Here is a 23,402-nt window from a genome sequence, read left to right as displayed (position 1 = left end):
AGATGAATTGACTTATCCAGGTTATATCAGTGGGTAAAGGACAGAGCAATGAGCTTCAGTCTGGAGAACTGTCTGCTGAACAAGATTGTATCACCTGTTTTTATCTCAAGTGACTAAATTGTTATACTCAAATCAAACAATGAAAATCAGAATCTAACTATTATTCACCGGCTTTGTTTCATATGTGCTTCTTCACCTGGATTGCATGGAACTAATTCAAACTCATTCACTTCACAGTCCCTGTTATGCAGTCTTTAGGATTAGACTACTCATTGTACAGCCTGAAGCTTCCCTATTATCAAAATGAGGATTATTTTCATCATCTTGAGAGGGCAATATCTGAAAATGTCTAATTCCAGGACTATGATTTCACTGCCTGCATTTTTTCCACTAAGGTAGTGCACAGCTGTACTAAATCTAGTGGAGTTTGAAAACTTTTGACTCACCATTGGGTGAAACTATTACCAAAAAATAATGTTAGTGTCAGCAGCAAGGAAGTTTATTGTAAGTGATGACACTATAGACTCACTCAGGATGTTTACCAGAGCAACAGTTGCCATGAAGATAAAGCGTATTTGGAAGATACATTAGCAGACTTTTTTCTTCCCACAGCAACTGCGGAGGAATGAAACATATTTTCTGCACTAACCTTTATTTTGAGTAATTTTGTGAATGCATGATTCATTAACAGTGTTATCCCCACCCTGACTTTTAAAAATGAGTAGCCAGGAAAGCTATCAGATTAAGAGACTGGAGATTTTTGCCCATAGGTAAACAGATACAGAGACAAAGACTTTGGTGGCAAGTAGGCAGATTATTAAGAAGACCAATTTAGAAGGAAGTGAACAGCTTGATTTTTGTTCCACATCCTGTTTCAAATGTTCACTTACTGAAATAACACAGAAATGTAAGGAATGCTTACTAGCGTTTGGTGGAGAAAGGAGATCCTTCAGCTGCAGAATATCCCTTTCTGGCTACTGTCTATATCCCCAGCCACATCTTTTCATTTCAGAGAATCACTTGAGCCACTTGGATCACAGGGTTAACATGTCTATGTCATTACTTTTTGTGTAGTTAACAAACTACAGTAGAGTGAGGAAGCTATTTGCCTTTTCAGCCCACAGTAATTTGGTAGTAGGAACAGCTTTGGCACAACTTCAAAGAAAGGTCTTATTTTATACACTTAGCGTTCACTAAGATGTCTCTATTTTTAGAAGGCACTCCTTGCAACATGCAGGTGAATTAATTTTAAAGTGTTTTGCTGGCCCTTTTATTTAAAAAGTCTAGTGTGCTGAGAATTTTTTTCTCCTGAATATCATCATTCATACAACTGTTTTTTTCAACTCTCTCTTGAAAATTTTCAAGGCTTAAAATATTTTCCTATGCCAAACTCAAATGAAAATATGAAAATTTTCAAACTTCTCCAGGGAAATTATGGACTGGGTTCCTTAAAACACTGACTTGTGTTGCAATAATGTAAACATTTAAACTTAACTTTCTTAAAGTCTTTTATTTTGTGCAACCTATTTAATTAATTTTTAGAATGAAAGGCCATTTCAAACTGAAAAACAAAATGCTTATTTTGTTTTATTTAAATATCTGCAAGAGTTACTTAAAAAACTGAAAACGTGGTTTAATCCCACCAAATTTGAAAGTGTATTTCCTGTAAATAATTCTAGGTTTCACAGCTTGGCAATGTCCAAAGGAAAGTATTTAATCTGACAACTCCCAGGAATCTGTAAAGGCTCACTTTCACTGTTACTATTTGGAGATGCCTCACTTATAGTGTAGGTAGCTTCTTTCTAGGATTGTTTCTCCACTTTCTTTAGAGAAAGATGATTAGCAGAGCAAGAATATAGTAACTGGAAGAACAGAAAAACAACACACTCAATGTCTATCCATGTTACTTGATCCTTGGTACTTTTTTGTTGTCATGGTAAAGGACTGCAACTTCATAGACGTATTCTTGCATAAGTCATGTGGATCTTGCAGAATTTGATTTCTAAATTGTGGTTATTGTGTAGTCATTCCAGTTTAGAGTTCAGTTTTTCCAGCATGATTTTCCTTTCCTCATCAAGCCCTGATGGATTCAGGTACAGCTGTGTTTTAATTATGATGACTGGGGCTGGGATTAATGAATCATTTTATGTAACCTAGCACAGAGCTGTCCAATAGTTTTCATGACTACTGACCTGGGCTTTAGTTCAACTTCTGACATAAAAGTGGAAACTGCTGTATCTTCTTACAGTTGTCTAAGCTGCAAATTGTTTTAGTGAAATTTTTCACTTATAGCTCTTATACTCATATATATTATACTCTTATAGCACTTATACTCAGCAAATAATAGTACCATTCAGGCCTGTGTGTGTTGTAATGTATTAGGTAGTCACTGAGTGATATTTTTGTACATTGAAATGTCAAAATGTTGGTCATTTTGGCTTAGTATATCTGTTGACAAAATGTCTTGCATACTGAAATGTTTCATGAATCTTTCCCATATTAAATGTTGCATTCAGAGGGTATTTCCTCTAGTCAGGAGTCAAATATGCATTCCTATATAGTCACAAGGTAGTTTTCCTGAAAAACATAAAAAAACCCCAAACTTCAGCTGGAGATAGTTCTTGACTGAGAGCTGAGACCTGAACTGTCCAGACCTCCTCAGATCTCAGCATTCATATAGTCTAATTTCTAGTTTTGTCTGGAGAGTAACTGTAGTTACTAAGAGTCTCTTTAAAACAGATGTTCAACTGTTTCCACTGTGCCACTTCTCTCCGCTTCATTTCTAGAGTACATTAAAACATGTGCTAATATTAGAAATGTAGATCAGTGCTTAGCTAATGGTCATTCCTATTTAGAAATGTCAGCACAAGATTAAATAATCTGTGATTATAAGGAAATGTCTACCCATGTGTATATGCCTAGAGTCTGAAATCTGTTTAATAAATTTACGATAAAGTTTTTATGATATATTTACAATAAATATAAAAACAGCAAATGTAAATGTTTTTACGGTAAATGTAAAAACTATGTTCTATTAAAGCACATGGAGAATGAAAACTATCTGCACCATCAAACCCCTAGTTTTGTTCCTGTTTTCAGCCTCAACTTATCACATCCTGTTGACCTATCAATCATCTTGAACCACAAACCGAAAAGGAAAATCCCCATGAGAACAGCACACTAATATTTTCTGGTTGCCACAAAATGCAGCTGGGGGTTTTACAAAGAAATGTGTCAACAATCTTGTGTCTAAGTATTCTTCTACATGTTTTCATTTAAAGGGGGCAGGGTATTTGCATATCTTCCATTTCATTCACTTTAATGTGTGTCTGCGGTTCCTAAAATATCATTAAATATATATATATATATATGACAGAATTCACCTTAAAGAATAAAACCTCTCAGTATTGGGAGCAGTTCATGAAGCATTCATAAAGTGGATAAAAAAATCTTTATGGAAAATTGCTCCAATGGGAAGAGTTTGCATAAGTCAGTATTACTCATTATGTGTAAGGGTGGAAATGGAGATTTCACCTGGCTTCTTATTGTGACAGCTTCTAACAAGCCCCTAAATATTAATAATCAGGGTGTAACTCACACTATCATGAAAGAACAATGCTCTTTAGTCCATCTCAGCCAATCCTATCACACCAGTGGGCTCTGGCTAGCAAATTATCTGTGGAACTGAAGTCAGTCATTTTGGCTGAACAGTATTAGTTGAGCCTGGTTTACCTACATGGGTATCCAGAAAACCCCTGGCAAAAAAGTGACCATCCAATTCTCAAAACTGGTTTTGATGATATCCGATTAGTTGACACTTTGCTTTAAAGTAATTTTGGAACAAAATGCTTTGTTTTGATTTTGGTAATATCTTCTACACCTATGATTAAAAATGTTTGTAACTTTGCTGTAGTATAAACACTCCATGAAGCAGTGAATGTGGAGGAAGGACTGGTTTCAGCAGTAACTAAAACTCACATGACATTTCACAGTCTAAGAAAATTGCATAAAACCAGCATCTCTGTGAAGACACTAATTACCACATTTTTAAAATAACTAAATACAGATTCAGAACATACTACCCAGAGCTGTTAGGAAACCTAGAGTTTTACTTTATGGTCTCATCTTTCAACATCCCAACAACAGGGACCCCCCTATAGTGATATTAATACAAAACATATAAAAAATAAAATATGGGGTCTAAGCTAAATTAAAACCTTGAGCAAGGCTTCCGGGAAACTCTGGCCCTTCTATATGTGTGTGCAGTGCAGTTGGTCAGGAAATGTACAATAAGCATGATACTTTTCAGAAGCATCCTGGTGTCCAGTATGCATGCTGTAGAGAAAGGCGAGCATTTCCATGAAAATTGCACATGCATCTAACTGTAGCCAACAAGTAGATTCATTAAGCCTATTTGTGTAAATAAGCGTATTTATTTTCAAAAGTTGGCAAAAACTGTCTGCCTACTAAGATGGATTCTGACTACAGCTGGATCTCTGGGTGGTCATGGAGCATATATTATAGTGTTTTAAAGCCATGAAAGGGCTGAGGTTTGGTGACAGCTGAATCAAACTCACTGCAAACAAAAGCAAATTTCACTTAATATTTCAGTGAATCTGGGATGAGCTGTGAGATTCAAATGCAACCCAAAGCAAGTGGATATAGTATATGCTTTCATAGTGAAAGTTCCTCAGAAGTTAACCTAAAGTTATTGGAAGAGATGTTGATGTTCCAAACATGATTCCAAAATCACTGACCTTTTTACTTTTAATAACCAAATAGATCTTTGTGATCTGATGCCCGAAATTAATATTAAGTCTTCGGCTTCACAAAATATGGTTAATTATTAACAAATTTAGGCCTGCCTTGTTCTACAGGGAAGAGAGAATCAAAAAGGGAAAACTAAAGGCAAGCCTTTTTCCTGTCTAGGTCATTTATGTTTAATGTGGCTACTAACCAGACAACTTCCAAAACAATATCAGACTTTCAATATGGAACATTGGGAGCTACAACAGAGGTCACTCATTTGGCAGCTGTGAGAGCAACTCCATCCCACAGCAATAGTTGTGAGCCCATCATTGTGTGCAGAGTAGCTATTTGTTGTGTTGTTGTAAGAAACGATCTGCTGAGATCTTCAACCTGAATGTCTGTTGTTTACATTTATGACTTGTAGGTACACATAGCAATGGCTCTTGAGCATGTGGTGCTGTCAGTGAGAAGTGTGGCTGCAGAAGGTCTCTAGTCTACCAGCTATCCCCATGACCAGTGCTATGCACATCTGCATCTAGCATTTGTGAAAGCACTGTGACTATTTCAGAATCATGTGTGGGAACTTGCTGAGACTATTTTTCTATATGAATTCACTGGCTTCTACTCATTAAGTCCTCCAAGCAAGATAAATGAATTTATTAGTGTCCTTGTCCACACAGTTTCCGCATTCTTATCTTCAAAACATCTCTAGACATGACTGCTATCAGAGAAAACTGATAATAAACTTTTTTTTTTTTTTTTTTTTCCTGGAAGAAAACAGCTGTGTCAAAATAAAGGCACTTAGAAAAAACATAGTAGTCTTGCAAAAATTGAAAATTATGCCCTCTGGGTATTTTTTTATAATATATGATAATAAAAAAGATTAAGAACTGTAATGATCAAGATTGTTAAACAGCTTTGCACTATCAATTTGTCTACATTAAAGGTTTCTAGGAGGGACAGGTGGGAGAAGAGACATTTCTTACATTCCTTTTGTGGAAAGGCAATCTCAGTAACTATGATGAATAATTCTGTTGCTTATTGTAAAATATTCAAGGTTGGATCCACAGCTTTTGAGCTTTGAACAGGGAGTCATCAATACTATTGGACTTCTACCTATGCTGCAAATAATAGTTGTTTTCTCATACACCATACAGTCTGGATGTGATTTTATATTTTATCCATGACTGTTTCCTCTTGTCTGTGGAAAGGAACATCCCTTGCACTTTAAACTGAGTAGATACACTGAAGATTAGAACCTTAGCTTGCCAATAAACAAAAATAACTGAAAGAAGAGTGCTTGAATTGATTACTATGGTTTGCTTTTACATCTATGCTAGAATATGTTAATGCAAATATGTATGAATTGCATTTTGTGTCTGTTACGATAACAGTTATTAAGTGACTTATTCTGTGGTATAAACATCTCCATTTAATACTTGGAGAAGACTGGTCTATTTTTTTCCCCCCTTGCTTGCACATGGAACTCCCATTAAAATGAAGATTAAAATGAGTAATGCTCCACTCTTCACTGGGAATAATAGGCTGCTCCAATCAAGTGCACTTTGTTGTTGTCATTCTAGTCTGCATTTCAACCACTTTTTTCTCTCAAATGAAGCAGGATCACTAAATCACCAAGGCTGGGAAAGACCTTTAAGATTATCAAGTCCAGCCTATGACCAACACCACCACATCAGCTAGACCATGGCACTAAGTGCCACATCCAGCCTGTCCTTGAACACATCCAGGGACAGTGCCTCCACCACTTCCCTGGGTAGTCCATTCCAGTGTCTAATCACCCTCTCCGTGAGAGAGAGCTTCCTAAATACTGAACCTAAGCCTTCCCTAGAGCAGCTTCAGGCTGTGCCCTCTTGTCTTGTTGCTAGTTGCCTGTAAAAAGAGCCCAGCCCCCATCTGACTACAGCCTCCCTTCAGGTAGTAGAAAAGAGTGATAAGGTCCCCCCTGAGTCTCCTCTTCTCCAGGCTAGACAATCCCAGCTCCCTCAGCCTGTCTGTGTAAGACTTTTCCTCTAGTCCCTTCTCCATCCTCATTGCTCTTCTCTGGACCCGCTCCAACACCTCCTTAAAGTGAGGGGAACTGTACACAGTACTCAAGGTGAGGCCTCACCAGTGCTGTGTACAAGGTGAGAATGGCATCCCTCCTCCTGCTAGCCACTCAATTCCTGATACAAGGCAGGATGCCCTTGGCCTTCCAGGCCACTAATGTTCAACCAATTGTGAACCAGCACTCCCAGGTCCCTCTCTGCTGGGCTGCTCTCCAGCCACTCTTCCCCTAGCCTGTAGCACTGCCTGGGGTTATTGTGGCCAAAGTGTAGGCCCTAGCACCTGCTCTTGTTGGATTTCATGCCACTGGCCTTGGCCTATTGACCCAGCCTGTCCAAGTCCTTCTGTAGCTTCTTCCTACCCTCTGGCAGATCAGCACTCCCCCCAGCTTGGTGTCATCTGCAAACTTACTGAGGGTGGACTCGATCCCCTCATCCAAGTTGTCAGGAAAGATGCTCCATTCACCATCACTCTCTGGATCCAGTCATCCAACCAGTTTTTAAGCCAACGAAGGGTACACTCGTCAAAGCTAGCTTCTACAGGAGGATGCTGTGGGATACTGTGTCAAAGGTCTTATTAAAGTCTAGGTAGACCACATCCACAGCTTTCCCCTCATCCACTAGGCAGGTCACTCAGTCATAGAAGGAGATGACATTGGTCAGGCAGGACCTTCCTTTCCTAAACCCATGTTGGCTGGATCTGATTCCCTGGTGGGGCAGGATCAAAGCTCCTGCAATAAGATTTCTTTGAAGGGTCCTTATGTTTCCCCATTTTCTCCATACACATTCTTATTCTTATTCTTATTCTTATTCTTATTCTCTTAGTTTTCTGTTAAAAAAAGGTGATAAACAAATGCTTATCTTTCCCCTCGTTTTACTCAGTCACAGGCTTCTGTTGGATTATACTGTTTTCCTGTTGTACCTGTTGCATTGTGTAGGCAGTATCTTTCAAATGTAAAGATTAACGGATAATCTTAGACTTTCTAGCCAATTATGGTTTCAGTTCACTGTCTGTAGTGAATTGTATGAAGCACTCCCCTCCTGTAGGCTTTGCATGTACTGCTTGTTCAGGGTTTCCAGGCTGAAGGCCAGAAAACAAAATGCACAACATTGACATGGCACCTAAATTTTTATTTTATTCATAAATGGTGTTCCCCAGGACTCAGTATTCGGGCCAACTCTCTTTATCTTAATCAATGATCTAGATGAGGGGATCAAGTGCACCCTCAGTAAGTATGCAGATGACATGAAGTTAGGTGGGAGTATTCATCTGCCTGAGGGTAGGAAAGCTCTGCAGAGGGATCTGGACTAGCAAAGTGACTGCCCCCCTGTACTTGGCACTGTTGAGGCCTTACTGTGAGTACTGTGGGGGCCCTTCACTACAAGATGGACATTGAGGTACTTGAGTTTCCAAAGAAGGACAATGAAGATGATGCAGAGTCTAGAGCACAACTCTCTTGAGAAGCAGCTGAGGCAACTGTGTTTGCTTAGTCTGGAGAAAAGGAGCCTGAGGGGAGACTTTATCACTCTCTACAACTACTTGAAAGGAGGTTGTAGCGAGGTGGATCTCATCTCCCAAGTTACAAGTGATTAAACAAAAGGAATGGCCTCAAGTTGGTCCAGGGGAAGTTTAGATTGGATATTAGGAAAAAATTCTTTACTGAAAGGGTTGCAAAGCATTGTAACAAGCTGCCCAGGGAAGTGGTTGAATTGCCATCCCTGGAGGGATGTAGATGTGGTGCTCAGATACATGCATGGTGGACTTGGAAGTGCTAGGTTAATGGTTAGACTTGATGGGCTTAAAGGTCTTTTCCAACCAAAACAGTTCTATGATTCTATTATTTTTATCCTCGTATTGCTTGACATTGAAAGTTACTTCCATATATGCAAACCTTAAAATCTGTCTAAGACATCCTGCAATGTTAAATAAGCTTGCTGCAGTGCACATTGAAACTCTGATATGGATTGGCAGTAAGATGTTTGTGTGTGTGAGCTCAACAAGAGGAAGCCTTTTAAAATGGAGGGAAATGCTACCTAGGTAAATCAACAGGGACAAGAAGTTTATTCATATGAACTCTTATATAATGTGCATTTGATGCTTCTCTCTGCCCTAGCAGGCTGTATAAGAGCTTAAATATTATTTTTCAGGGAGTATTTAACAGGACAATGCTGTTCAAGTTCAGAATATCTGTGTAGTTTACTCAGATTTTGTGTCAGGCACATCATGGAGCATTAAACTAATTCCAGCTTTCTGCTTTTCCCTAGCTAGTAATAGGAAAACATTGCTTGAACTGGTTTTGAAACTGGGGATTGACATATATCTTAATTTAAAAGGGGGATTTACATAATACATTCATTTAATGGGATTCACAGTGAAGGGACCACAATGAGATAATTAAGGAACCTTATGATCATAAAGTCTCTGATTATACACCACTTAATTTTTTTAAAATTATGTTATGAATTAAATACTTTAATACATTTTAATATTCAGTTTATTTTACAGTAATGGGGTTTCCAGGACTTTCACAATATATTTTCAAATTCTTGATATTATTGTTAATGATATGTTTAAAGTGCTAGATAACTAACACAAACATGTTGTATTGGTACTTTTGGAAAGACTCAAGATTTGTCTTGTGTCTCAGCCCAAATAAGGGAAGTATGTAAATAAATAATTTCCAGGTCTTCAGTGAAGCATTAAGTCCAACAAATTGTAATTTCTTCTTTAATTTTATTTTGATAACAGAATTCAATATAAGTTGCAGATATGGAGGAGTTTTTCATGTTGAGAAAAATGGTCGCTACAGCCTCACACGATCTGAAGCAGTAGAACTCTGCAAAGCTCTCAATAGTACCCTGTCAACATTAGAGCAGCTGAAGAAAGCTCATGAACTTGGATTTGAAACTTGCAGGTAAAGAAGTTCTTGAAAAATTATATATCATTATGAGTCTATCCATTTATGCTATAGTATAATAATTAGAGTTGATTTAATATAGCTGTTAATTAGATGGCCATATCAGTCCTCAAGTAAGTTGTATTCTGTGATGAACAAAACATCTTTGTGAATATGTATGTTTGCTCTGGGTCCAGTAATAAATAAGTCCTTGAATGCATATACGTTTTACCAATTATCTTTGAGGAACAGAATCTTAGCAATAAAATCTGAAGATAAAGATTGACAGTATAATAAATTAATTAGGAAGAAGTTCAGATCATACTATACCACTGACTAATTGTGAAGATAAGTATATGAAAAATATTTGTGATTTTCAATGACCTGATATAAGGTTGAAGTCTGAAGATGGTATATACAATAGGTCGAACTTCATCTTCTAAGAAAAGTAAAAAGCAAGTGGTACCATGAGGTATTAATTCCTGACATCCCAGTGAAAAATTGCCATGGAATTAGTGCATTCTTATGATCTATGAAAGGAGAAGTTCCAGAAAACCACCATAAAATTATTAAAAAACCCGAAAACGTGTTTACAAACTACTTAGGCTCTCTGTAATTAATGATGTATAGGACAACAAATGTGGATAATAGAGATTCTTCAGTTTAGCAAAAACCAATCAGACCAAGAGATTGGAAGTTAGTTGCAGAATGTATTATTTTTTTTTAAACCTGAGTAGCAATACAACAAAATATGTAAGAATAACTATTACTGGCTGAAACAACTTGCAAAGACTGTAGTAGATTCTTTGACACACCAAAATTTAATCAAAATTGAATAGCTTCCCTAAGAATGCCCTCTGTTCAGTCACAATAGCCCTATGATCTGTAAAGATGTCAGACTAAATCATCATGTGATCTTGCTTTGCAAAATATGTAATACACTTATTATGCAAGTCTTCCCAAACATTAATTGAAAGAAAAGAGATTTATCTCTTTGATTTGAAATCATTTGAATGAAAAGATTTTTGGGTAATTTTTGTTTGTTGTTGAATAGCTTCCCTAAGAATGCCCTCTGTTCAGTCACAATAGCCCTATGATCTGTAAAGATGTCAGACTAAATCATCATGTGATCTTGCTTTGCAAAATATGTAATACACTTATTATGCAAGTCTTCCCAAACATTAATTGAAAGAAAAGAGATTTATCTCTTTGATTTGAAATCATTTGAATGAAAAGATTTTTGGGTAATTTTTGTTTGTTGGGGTTTTTTTGGTTTTTTTTTTTTGTGGGTGCTGGGGTTTTTTTGGAGTTTGTTTGTTTTGTTTGTTTGTTTGTTTAAATCAATATGGATCCATGTTGGTAAACCATTATAGAGTTGAAATAAATATAAGTAGATTTTCAGCTTTGTTACAATCTAAAATAAACAGTAAATATGGAGAAATTTAATTTATCTTCTAAAAGACTGGAGTTGAAAGTTTCAGTGGACATTTATGAAAAATTTTAAGACTTTCATTCAAGTGCCATGAGAAGCAGCACTCGAATCAATACTGTGAATTATTTCACTTGAGTTTAGTCAGTGGTGCTTTCCTTTTTAATGCCTAATGCATTAAAGTTCTTTCCCACTGGCTTGCAAGTCCAGGAAAATCAAATAAAGCTCCTTTTAAACTAATAGTAACCTTACAAATTATTTTGTAATCACAGAAAGATGCATGCACAGTGCCTTGAAAACATTATTGTATATATAAATGTCATGCACTGCTGTTGATGACAGCATAGGGCATGTTCACTTTCACAGGTATTATTCCCTGCATGGTGTTGAAAGAGTTGAAAAATAAGTGCCAGGGGACAATGGACAGGAAGTTCCTAAAAATTCTTCCATGAGAAGTGGGAATGTAATTTAAAATACTAACACATGCAGAGTAGTTGTCCTGCCCAACATAGTAGGCATGTTCTTTCTCTAACATTAGCATATGAAGGTATTTGTCATTCTGGATTGTCCAGCACTCTACAGTATGTAAAGACTGAGGGTCCAATCCTAACTAAACTTCTAGATGTAGAGATTTTCAGTGCTAGCTGTTAGGAGTACTCTACAATGTGAAAAGTCTTTTCTGTATTAAAAATATAGAGATAATTTGAAGGAGTAGAGGGAGGAGTTTTTTGCAGTGGAGAGCAGTAGTTTTTCATGGATGTTGCAGTTCTCCCTAATTCACACCATAGCAGAGAACAGATTTGGACATGTAGATAGAATTCCCTCCCACTTTCCTTCTGGTCAGCTCTCCCAGCCTCTTGCCTTCATTTGTTGTGTTAGAAGCCCTTGTCAGTAAGACCAGGCTTTTACCAAGGTTGAATACGAAAGAAAAAATGTAGTGCATATAATAATGAAACTGCATGTGGAATGGTGAATGAATAAAATGAATCAACATATTCTAACACAAGTGATTAATGGATTATAGAGTGACATCATTAGAAGTATGAATAAAGATGTTCATCATTCCACCTACAATGGTGTTTCAGAATTGCAAGTATTTGCACATTAGATATGTAACTGGAATGGAGCTCACAGATAAAAAGTTGCATAGCTATAAAATTTATGCCTTCCTAATAAATAGTACCTTTCAAGAAGTAAAACAAATCCTAAACCAAACCCTAGTTCTCTTTGCCATTCCAGCACACCTCCCAGCTAAATCTATTGCTATTAATCAGGTGTTACAGGATTGCAGAATAGTAATAACACATTGTGCATTATGTAGGTCTTCAGTGAAATGTGTGAGCTCTGTACTAAACAGCCACGTTGCTTGACTGAAAGATACTGTAAGAATTTGTGGATGAATGAGTGTTGTATTAGAATATTTTACTAAGTTGTCAGGTTTTGTTGAAAGTGATGTATCTTAAAATAAGTCTCTAAATTTGATCAGATACTATGAATTAATCCCCTAACATTTCTATGTGAAATATCACTGAATATTATGTTGTGCTTAAAGCAATGAAAATGTGATTCCCAGAAGAAAAAGAGAAAACAGTCTTCCTTTAATTGCCTTGCTCTGAAGCTGATTGTCATAGCTAATAAGATGCTCACTTACTTAAAATGGGTTTAGCTCTAGAGGTTACATGCAAAATTGTGTTGAGTGGCTGGAGATTTATGTAGCTATATGTGAGAAAGGAACATTCTTCATATAAAAAAATATGCATAAACACTTTTAAAAAATAATGTAAGATGAAAATAATGGCTTCATCGTAGCTTCTTAATGTTTGAGATATGGTTTATTTTCCTCCATTCTTCATAGGTATGGTTTTGTAGTGGGAAATATTGTTATCCCACGAATCAATCCCTATCATCTTTGTGCAGCAAATCACACTGGCATTTACAAACTTTCAGCAAATACAACTGGTCGGTATGATGCATACTGTTACAATGCGACAGGTATGTACATGCTTTTATGATCTATTTCAGATATAGATTAACTAACAATAACATATAATGTATTTAAGGTACTAGAATGAGGACTTCTTTTCAGCTGAGAAATATGTTTTGTCACCTTCTAGAAGTGTATCTGTAATACCAGCAATTAATTTGACATATTTTGCTGTCAGTGTGTTTAGAACTAAACTGTTTTCTGACCTTGAGACTAACTTTGTTGCTTCAGAACAGTTCATTATGATGGCTTAGTGCAGTGAAGCACTGCAGCAGTGAATCTAAAAGGCATTAACTGTTGTAGCTGATGGCTCTTGGCTTTTCTGCTATGAGCTTCCAACAATTATTTGTGCTAAGGGATTCCAGGAGTGGCTACCACCTGCAGCAGCTCGAAGGTCCAGGGTGGCCATACCAGGATGATGGACATGTCTGCTGCTTTCCTGTTCGCAGGTTAATCCAATATTTGCTCTCAGGAAAATCTCCATTCAGACATTAGGCAGTTAAATATTCATAGAGGAAAGAGATCTTATAGAAAGCTGTAGGCAAAATTAACTGATGGTTAAAAGCTGTGACTTTTTAAAATTTTTGTTCTTGGTAGTTATATTAAAAATCACCTTTGCATTGGCACAGCATCAAGTGTCATCCGCTGTCATCCACACTGACTCTTCTCCTGCTACAGTGATGTCCATGCCTACCAGAGCCTTATAATTCCTCCTGAGTCTTATTCCCTTCTGGCACTATGGGCTAGGTGGTCCACAAACTGGCTCCAAGTGTAGCACTGCAGCCTGCTGGCGCAAGCAGCGCTCACCAGACCAGGCCACACTCTGCCTGTGCAGAACCCTCCATGGAAGGGGTCTCTTGAGCTAAAAAGAATCAGAACTACCACCGCTGCCACAGCAGTGGGGCTATGTACATTGAAACTAGTAAGGCAATTTTAACTGGCAATAGCCTTTTCTGAAATGCGTATGGAAATGGAGAATCTCGTTGTTAGCCAACAGAACAATCTTGATGTGCTCCACCTCAGAAGGAAAAAAAAGGGAACGTAGATAAATCAGTGAATAATGCTTGATTTAGGAATTATTTATTGTTCACACCTGAAGGTTATGGTTTGTGATTATGTACAGTTAATATCGGTATACACGTGATTTTTTTTCTTTATTTTCTCAAATTAATATTTTCTGTTTTCCTTCTTTTACAGAAACAAGGGACAAAGCATGTGAGCCAATTGAAAGACTAGATACTTCTTTCCTCAGTAATCAGGGTGAAATAGGTATTGTATTGATTAGAATATTGTGTTGTATTGGCTAATATCAAGCCAAACAAAAGAAAAATAAGGCAAGAAACGTTTGACACCAATTAAAGCATCACATTTAAGCTGTTGATTAGAAAAGTAGCAGGATATGGGAGAAAACTCTCAAAATAAATTATTTTCCCAATTCTAAAATTATGATTGACATTACAGATTTTATGTTCAAAATCAAACTGTATTATAAAAATGTTTCATGCAGAGGGGGCCCCATATGGTTGACAAATACATACTTTAGCATATATGTATTAGACATAATTCAGTGATGTATAATCTAGACACACTAGACGGGATGGCAAAAATGGATGAACTGATATATCACAGTTGTTCATTTTTTAATTATAGGACTTAAAATGTTTAGAATTATTAATATATATCTATGTCACTCCTTGATTATCAACTGCTTAATTTCTACTTTTACAACAGTCATTGATAATGCAGATGGCTCACATTTTAACTCAGATGGCACACGTCATAGTGGAGACTTGTCAACCTCAAGTGCAGATGATGAAAATGTAGGTAGTGGATCAATGCATGACACAACTCCCATGGATCCCTTCATCAGGAGATCCAGCCCCTCATATTATGGAAGTGCTACACCAGTCTCACAGCTGCCAGATCATTCTTCGGGAGGAGATGAAAAAGAAATTCCTATAAAAGATTCTGGTAAGGACAGTAGGTAGCCATTTAGCTTTTAAAATAGCTGAGTGAAGGATTACATTGCTAGATAAAGGATGTCATGAGGGAATGAGAAGCACGGTCTCTAATTTGAAGAAAAGGAGATGATGTATCTTTGAAAGGAAACAGAAATATTCTGAATTTCTAAGGATTTTTTTATTGCATGGGAGTACAAGGCAGCCACACATCAGCACAGTTTCCCACATAAACCTTACCAAGATATTGAGAATTGAAGGTTCTAAGAATTTGCTCTTGTTCTTATTAAACTATTTATTTCATTAAAACCTCAAAAACATATCTAGCAGTGAACACAGAGGTTGGTGAGGCCAAAGGTTTGGGTATATGGAGATAAGGAGAACATATTCTTATCTGTTCTCTAAAAGGATGAATTGACATTAAATAATAATAACAAGGAGATGTTTACAGTACAAGTGATTTCTCTTTGTATGAATACAGAGGGGTTTTTAGGTCATCTTCTTACCACAGCATATTACAAAGTATACAGAGTAATAAAAATGTAAAATTACAATGTTATTGATATCTTCTTCCCTTAGGTGCTAAAGCCATATTCTATTTTCATGAAACCCTTCCAGATACAAATGCCATATTTTCTAGGGCTTTCTGCAGGGGGACAAATCAGTGAGTTACAGTGCTTTGCCTGTATCTTGCTTTCTTTTGAAAATGGCATGTATTTTATTTATTTTTTTATGTTGTCTGTGTGGCTGAAATTATCAGACATCTGAAAGACTGGTTCCCACTGAACCTCAAGGATACAAATATAATTTAGTCTCTAAATGCAGTAAAGTTTATTGTCTGATCTCTGAACACAGGCTTTTTAATCAAATTGCCAATAGCTTACCAGTGAAAGATACCAGTATTTGGCATCATTATTCTCAATAAATACTGAAAATATGGTGTGTCAGGATTTTAAAATTACTTTTCACTGATGCTATACTCATGACATTTCCATCATGACAGGTAAATCCTAACATTCTCTTCTTAAGAACTAGGATTACAGCCATTCCCCAAGCTGTATGACGTAAATCAGTTGCTTGCCATGAAAACTCTTACCAACTCTGCTTACATGCAGAGTTTAGATTTTTGGATTGTCAGAATGTACCTCAGTTAAGAGTGGAATACAAATAACTTCACTCATTGCTCTAGAATCCAAGTTCAGAATGTATAAAGGTATGATTAGGGTTCAAATCCCATTAACAGATCATTGCCAGAATGTTCATTATCACTGCAATACATGCTCCTCTCCAAATAGTCTGTTTTAGTTATAACCTTATTATGTTAGTAAAGTAAGGCTATTTGGTTTTGAGTTGTGTGAAGAACCGAGTTTGCATCTTTCTTCTCTCTTAGACAAGTAAATGAAGGAATGAAGTTTGCAGTATAAAAGAATCAAAGTAGTTTTGAGTACTGAGCTCAGCTAATGAAATAGTAATCATTCATCCATTACCATACAGATAATGAAATTTCTCCTGTCTCACCTGACAACTCTTTGGTGACGGCAGCTGATGATTCCCCTGAAGAAGATGGTGGAGAATATACTGCGAGTACTAGTAAGGTTTACGTATGACAATGACTACATAAAATATAGATTGCATTAAAATGTGGGGGTTTTTTTCTTCCAATAGAGTATTCTGGTAAGTGGTGGCGTATGCATCACATCCAATTCTGGAAAGACATTGAAAGACTTTCCAGACTGGTTAAGTGAGAAATAACCTTCACTCTCTCGGACAAGGGGAGCAAAAACATTTACTGTGTGTTTGTTTCTCATTGCTTTTTTATCACAGCTGTTTGCTTTTTGAGGCACCACAAATTAGTATAACCAATTATCACTTGAAGTAAATTTCTGAGGAAGAAAAGAACATTTTTGTCAATTTGTGGTGAAAGTGTCTTGTTATTCTAATACATTTATGACTGTGAATGTGGGTAATCCATGTCAAAAGTATGGCCTTTCTCACCAAAAACTGCTTTAAGTGGTAGTTCCAAATTGCCAAGCCACTTGTGTACTGTATTTTGATATGTCGCAACTAAAAATGCTATGCCAAATTCAATTCACTGGGCTTTCAGAGCTGGTAACACAATCTTATACTTTAGTAGAAAGTTTCAAACTTAACTGACACTAAAAGCAATGGTTATTTTTGCTGTTGTAGGAATGCGATTATACGATGGGTGCATACATTTGTCTTGCACTTGCATCTATCTCATTGGCATGAGCTTGTTCAGAGCTCAGGTGCTGATGAACTTGACTTGGCTGAAGGAAAAGTACTTCTCAAGGAATAATAGCAAGACCTTGGTTGAATGAACCATGTCTTAACAGCTCCAGGGTCTCATCATGACAATCTGGAGAAATCCACCACCCAAGCTCAGTGGAATTCATTCTCAAACCATTGGTGATTGTCAATACTTGGGAGAGAAGACACAAGAAGCCACACAAGAAATGAAGGGTAAAGAATGTCGTGCTAAGACAGCACTTAGATTAAAGGCTGAATGTATCATATATGTCACTACTTTTTATTATGATGCATTTGAAGATGGAAAAGCAAAACACTGGGCTTTCTCTCATTGACTGTACTTTGGTGGTGGTGGAGCAGTTGTCCACATTGTTCATATACCATGGATTATTTACTCAACGGTATTTTCAGTCTGAGACAGGTGTATGGCCAAGTGTGCTCCAAGTACTAATAAGGAACTTCCTTTCTTTTTGGATGGTTTGTTGCTTACTTTTCTTGTCCTACCTGTTGTTCATTCTTCTTTTTTACACATATATTGTGTGAAAATTAGATTGTCTTCTCATCAGCTTTTCCTTCAGCAGTCTCTTTTGCAATTGGGAAAGTCATATGTGTTACATATCAACAGAATGAATATATCTTCTATCACTACCTAAGTTCCCCATTTTACACCTGTTTGAATGCATGTATTCACTCATGATTTTCCAAGGAAAAAAGTGGGTTGGGTTGTTTTGTGTTGTTGTTGTTTTTTCTCTTTCTTTTTCCTTTTTTCTTTTTTTCCTTTTTTTCTTCTTTTCTTTTTTCTTTCCTTTTCTTTTTTGTTTTCTTCTTTTTTTTTTTTTTTTTTCCCCTTCTTCTTTAACCAGTCACAAGTGGGGTCCCCCAGGGACTGATAACATCTTCATAAGTGACCTGGATGTTGGGATCAAGAGTGCCCTGATGAAGTTTACTGATGACACCAAGATGAGTGGAGAGACTGATACTCCAGAAGGGAGAGCCACCCTCCAGGATGACCTAGACAGACTAGAGGAGTAGGCCAGCAGGAACCTTATGAAGTTCAGTGGAGAGAAGTGTAATGTCATGCACCTGGGAACATATAACCCAGGGGTGCAGTTCAGACTGGGATCCTCCTGGCTGGAGAGCAGCCCTGTGGAAAGGACCATGGGGGTCTTGGTGAAGAACAGGCTCAACATGAGTGAGCAGTGTGCTGCAGTGGCAAACAAGGCCAACAGGATGCTGGGCTGCATCAACAAGGGCATAACCAGCAGAGATAAAAAAGTCTACTCTACTCAGTGCTTGTCAGACCATGCCAGGAGTATTGCATTCAGTTTTGGTCCCCACTATACAAAAATGATGCAGACAGGCTGGAGAGGGTCCTGAGAAGGGCCATCAGAATGATCAGAGGACTGGAGGACCTGCCATATGAGAAGAGGCTGAGAAAACTGGATTTGTTCAGCCTTGAGAAGTGAAGGCTTTGAGGAGACCTTATTACCATGCTCCAGTACTTAAAGAGTGGCTGCAAAGAAGATGGAGACTCCCTATTTACAAGGAGTCTCGTGGAAAAGACTAGGGATAATGGGCACAAGTTGATCCTGGGGAGGTTCCAACTGGACACAAGAGGTAAATTTTCACAAGAACAATCAAACACTGGAATAGTCTCCCAAGCGAAGGGGCAGAGAGAGAGAGAGAGTGTTTTAACTTGACAGGGTGCTGAGCCATCTCATATAGTATTACCTAGAAGGGTTGAACCAGATGATCCTTGAGGTCCCTTCCAACCTGGCATTCTGTGATTCAATATCATAAATTCTAATACTTAATATATCATCATTATTTTAATACATAGCTTAATTTTCTTGATATGAATTGATCAAAAGTGATAGCCTGAGGTGCTGAGTCCGCTGTCCTTGGGAATATTTTTGATTAAGTAAAAAAGTGGAAGTGAAAAGCATATGAAACTATTGGATCAATACATTGAGAGAGCAGTGATGATGTGAGGATAGAATATCGCTCGTCTTTTCCTGTTTTGTGGTGAGAAAATGGTAGCAGTAGTTTGAAGTGAGTACATCATTTGAACAAGGTGGAAATGGGAGGGGCACAGCAGCATACACATGGAATTCACAGCTGATTAAATAATCATGGTAACAGCTGTTGCCTCACCTGATGGTGTCCACCATGAAGACCAAATACAGCCACATTCAGATAATGAACCAGGCCAGAACATTGAAGATATCATGCTTTCCACAGATGCCTCTGGGGATGAGATCCCACACAAGAACACTACTAGTACGAACAAAACTGGTGATGATTCCCCTCTGATGGGTACCAGTAAGAATAATGTATCATGCTTATTTCTCATGCTTGGTGTGAAAGGAGACATTATTTCTTATGAAATTGTCTCCTTTTCCTGCCTTTCACATGCTAAGGGTGTATATTCTTGTTGTGAGCTTGCAGTGTAAAAATCTGTGGTGTAGTCTGTGCTGTTGGTATAATTACCTTCTGGACAAGGCAGAAGTGACTTGCTGGTACAGTTGGTGGTTTCTGCCCTTTGCTGATGCATGTTTCTGGGTGGTCCTCTGACTGTTTTGCAAGACATGCACTTTGCTGATTCTGAATTTCCAGCCCCATCTTCTTTTTTTGCTCTGTGGATCAGGCTTGATATGCTTTGGCACCATGATTGGTGTGGTGAAGGTAGTCTGGTGGCTTAATCTGATGGCTTGCTCCTGTGACAGCAACAGGACCATCACCAGGGACTGATATCCTGGTGGTAAGGGCAGGACAATCATAGAAAAAATGTGCCCCTTAGCTTCTGTCTTCAATTCCTTATTCCTCCTCACTGGTGGATTGCCAGGCAATCCCACCACGGATCTGGCTGCAGTACAGCCTGCCACCCCTGACAGTCCACCTGGAAGTGAAAGTGAACAAGCAAACACCACAGACGGTTCTCATTTCAGTTGGATACCTGGAGGTTTTCTATACATTGAAGATCATCTTAACCAATTACAGACCTCTCTTCCTACTAGTAAGAACTACAGATTATGATCATTTTCATTTATCCGTCAGTCAGTTTTTATTTTGGAGAGTGACAATTGTCTGAAATAGGGTGTACTAACCATTATTATAAATAATTATCATATTGTTATTCCATTATTTGTTATTAGTTATGACTTGCTTGTAAGATATCCTTGAAGGGAATCTCTGCCTGTGCAAACAGGAGGACATTTGCTAAAAGCCTACAAATAATGTTTTGCAAATAACATCTCTTATATTCTGTTATTTTTATGTGGCAGCACACAACAGCAAGCAAGTGTAAACTTTCTCCTCATGCCCCAACAAATATGGTAACATTTTGTCTTTTTTTTTTTTTTTTTTTTTTTCTTGTCACAAATTATATCTATGTAACATTTACCTCTCTATCGCTTTTTACCTGATTAATTTCTCTCTACATTAGTTGAACATGTATCAAAATAAAGGTAATACTCTGTGAAACATTTTTTTTTCCTAGGTTTGCTTGCTTTTGGTAGCATATCAGGGATTAATTATAATCTTCTGATAGAGTTAATGTTGTTAACAGTAACAGTTTTTACTTAATATACTACACATAACTTTTTTTTTTTTTTTTTTTTACTATGTTGTCATATGGTCATACTATGGGAAATGAAGGGACTTTTCCTTATTCCCAAGTGTAGTTTCCATACAAATAATAATTATAACACTTAGGGTTTTTTCCAAATGATATTTCTCATGCACACTAATCCAAATACTATTTTTATGCACTTCTTTAGAAAATACTAGAACCATCCCAGGGTAGATTTTTGTTGAAGGAGGTGACTCTCCCCCTCTTCTCCACTTGTGACACCTACTGTGGAGTACTGTGTCCAGTTCGAAGGCCCCCAGTATAAGAAGAACATGAAGCTGTTCAAACAAGTCCAGAGGAGGGCCATGAAGAGATCAGAGGGCTGGAGAACCTCTGCTATGAAGACAGGCTGAGAGAGTTGGGATTGTTCAGAATGGAGAAGAGAATCACACAGAATCACACAGAATCACCAAAGCTGGGAAAGACCTTTAAGATTATCAAGTCCAGCCTATGACCAACACCACCACATCAGCTAGACCATGGCACTAAGTGCCACATCCAGCCTGTCCTTGAACACATCCAGGGACAGTGCCTCCACCACTTCCCTGGGTAGTCCATTCCAGTGTCTAATCACCCTCTCCGTGAGAGAGAGCTTCCTAAATACTGAACTTAAGCCTTCCCTAGAGCAGCTTCAGGCTGTGCCCTCTTGTCTTGTTGCTAGTTGCCTGTAAAAAGAGCCCAGCCCCCATCTGACTACAGCCTCCCTTCAGGTAGTAGAAAAGAGTGATAAGGTCCCCCCTGAGTCTCCTCTTCTCCAGGCTAGACAACCCCAGCTCCCTCAGCCTGTCCGTGTAAGACTTTTCCTCTAGTCCCTTCTCCATCCTCATTGCTCTCTCTGGACCCGCTCCAACACCTGCTTAAAGTGAGGGGAACTGTACACAGTACTCAAGGTGAGGCCTCACCAGTGCTGTGTACAAGGTGAGAATGGCATCCCTCCTCCTGCTAGCCACTCAATTCCTGATACAAGGCAGGATGCCCTTGGCCTTCCAGGCCACTAATGTTCAACCAATTGTGAACCAGCACTCCCAGGTCCCTCTCTGCTGGGCTGCTCTCCAGCCACTCTTCCCCTAGCCTGTAGCACTGCCTGGGGTTATTGTGGCCAAAGTGTAGGCCCTAGCACCCGCTCTTGTTGGATTTCATGCCACTGGCCTTGGCCTATTGACCCAGCCTGTCCAAGTCCTTCTGTAGCTTCTTCCTACCCTCTGGCAGATCAGCACTCCCCCCAGCTTGGTGTCATCTGCAAACTTACTGAGGGTGGACTCGATCCCCTCATCCAAGTTGTCAGGAAAGATGTTGAATAAGACTGATCCCTGGGGGACACCGCTGGTCACCGGATGACATCTGGATGCAGCTCCATTCACCACTAGGCTCCAGGGAGGCTTTATAGCAGCCTTCCAGTACCTGAAGGTGACCTACAGGAATGCTGGAGAGGAACTTTTTACGAGGACATGTAGTGATAGGGCAAGAAATGGCTTCAAAATGGAGAGAGGGTAGATTTAGATTTGATAATAGGAAGAAATTCTTTAGGGTGAGAGTGGTGAGACACTGGAAAAGTTTCCCTAGTGAAGCTGCGGATGCTCCATCAAGGCCAGATTGGATGGGGTTTTGAGCATCCTTAAAAGCATCCTTACCCATGTAGGGACGTTGGATTTGGTTGATTTTTGAAGCTTGTTCCAACTCAAACCATTCTATGATTCTATAATTCTATACTACATTCTTTCACTTGCTTTTTCTCCACATGAGTGTTTAAGCTCTGATCTGGCATCACACTAATGATGGGTCTGTTGTTCAAGTTTTCTTTATATTACGAATCTACTGAAGGAACCAAAATATAACTGTTAAAAAGAATAAAGTCTAGTATGTCATGAAAACGAAATATAGAGAGCTTTTGAGCTCTCCCTGCCATTTGCAAGTACCTTCCAAGAGCCAGAACAGTAGGAGACATGACTGAGTCTTGCTGCTGTTTCTTGGTGCTCCGGGGGACACAAATGTAGCCATTCTCTAAGTGCACAAATTTTATTAAATGTCTATGTCCCCTTGAAAGAGCTTTGTGGTGGAAAGGCTCTGGCATTTCTCAAGGATAATATAAAGCATCTTGAAAAGTATCTGCTGAGATGTGAGGTAGACAAGTGAGAGTGTTCCTCTCAGTCAGCTTTCTTGGAGGCTAAATCAGGACCAATAGCTGCTGAGTTAGTGCTCTATCCTTTGTGCTGAGATAGAACAAAACAACTCACCAGTTAGTATTTTCCTGTTAATAAAAATAAGTACAACATCTGGAAGATTAACGAACTACTTGCTGGCTAAATTTTAGAGAGGGGAAAAATGTGCTGCTTTTTTTTCTTTTTTCTTTTTTTTTTTTTTTTTTCCAGCTGCTATTAGAAAATGAGATCAGAAATGTTGGTTAGAAATTAGTCTCAATGTGT

At 38.1% G+C, this 23,402-nt stretch overlaps 1 protein-coding gene across 1 annotated transcript in view; it reads left to right on the top strand.

The window, feature by feature from the left end:
• CD44 (CD44 molecule (Indian blood group)) overlaps positions 1-23,402 on the top strand; it is a 42,950-nt gene that overhangs the window by 12,760 nt on the left and 6,788 nt on the right. Inside the window, exons 2-7 of the mRNA XM_009997274.1 lie at positions 9,562-9,727; positions 12,994-13,130; positions 14,320-14,391; positions 14,854-15,093; positions 16,575-16,646; positions 17,464-17,483. Coding sequence (XP_009995576.1) covers positions 9,562-9,727; positions 12,994-13,130; positions 14,320-14,391; positions 14,854-15,093; positions 16,575-16,646; positions 17,464-17,483 — 707 coding nt within the window. The remainder of the gene's footprint in view (positions 1-9,561; positions 9,728-12,993; positions 13,131-14,319; positions 14,392-14,853; positions 15,094-16,574; positions 16,647-17,463; positions 17,484-23,402) is intronic.

Source organism: Chaetura pelagica, unplaced genomic scaffold (assembly GCF_000747805.2).
Source record: "Chaetura pelagica isolate M959 unplaced genomic scaffold, ChaPel_1.0 scaffold134, whole genome shotgun sequence".
Lineage (NCBI taxonomy): Eukaryota > Metazoa > Chordata > Aves > Apodiformes > Apodidae > Chaetura > Chaetura pelagica.
This window is presented reverse-complemented; position numbering and strand designations above follow the sequence as displayed.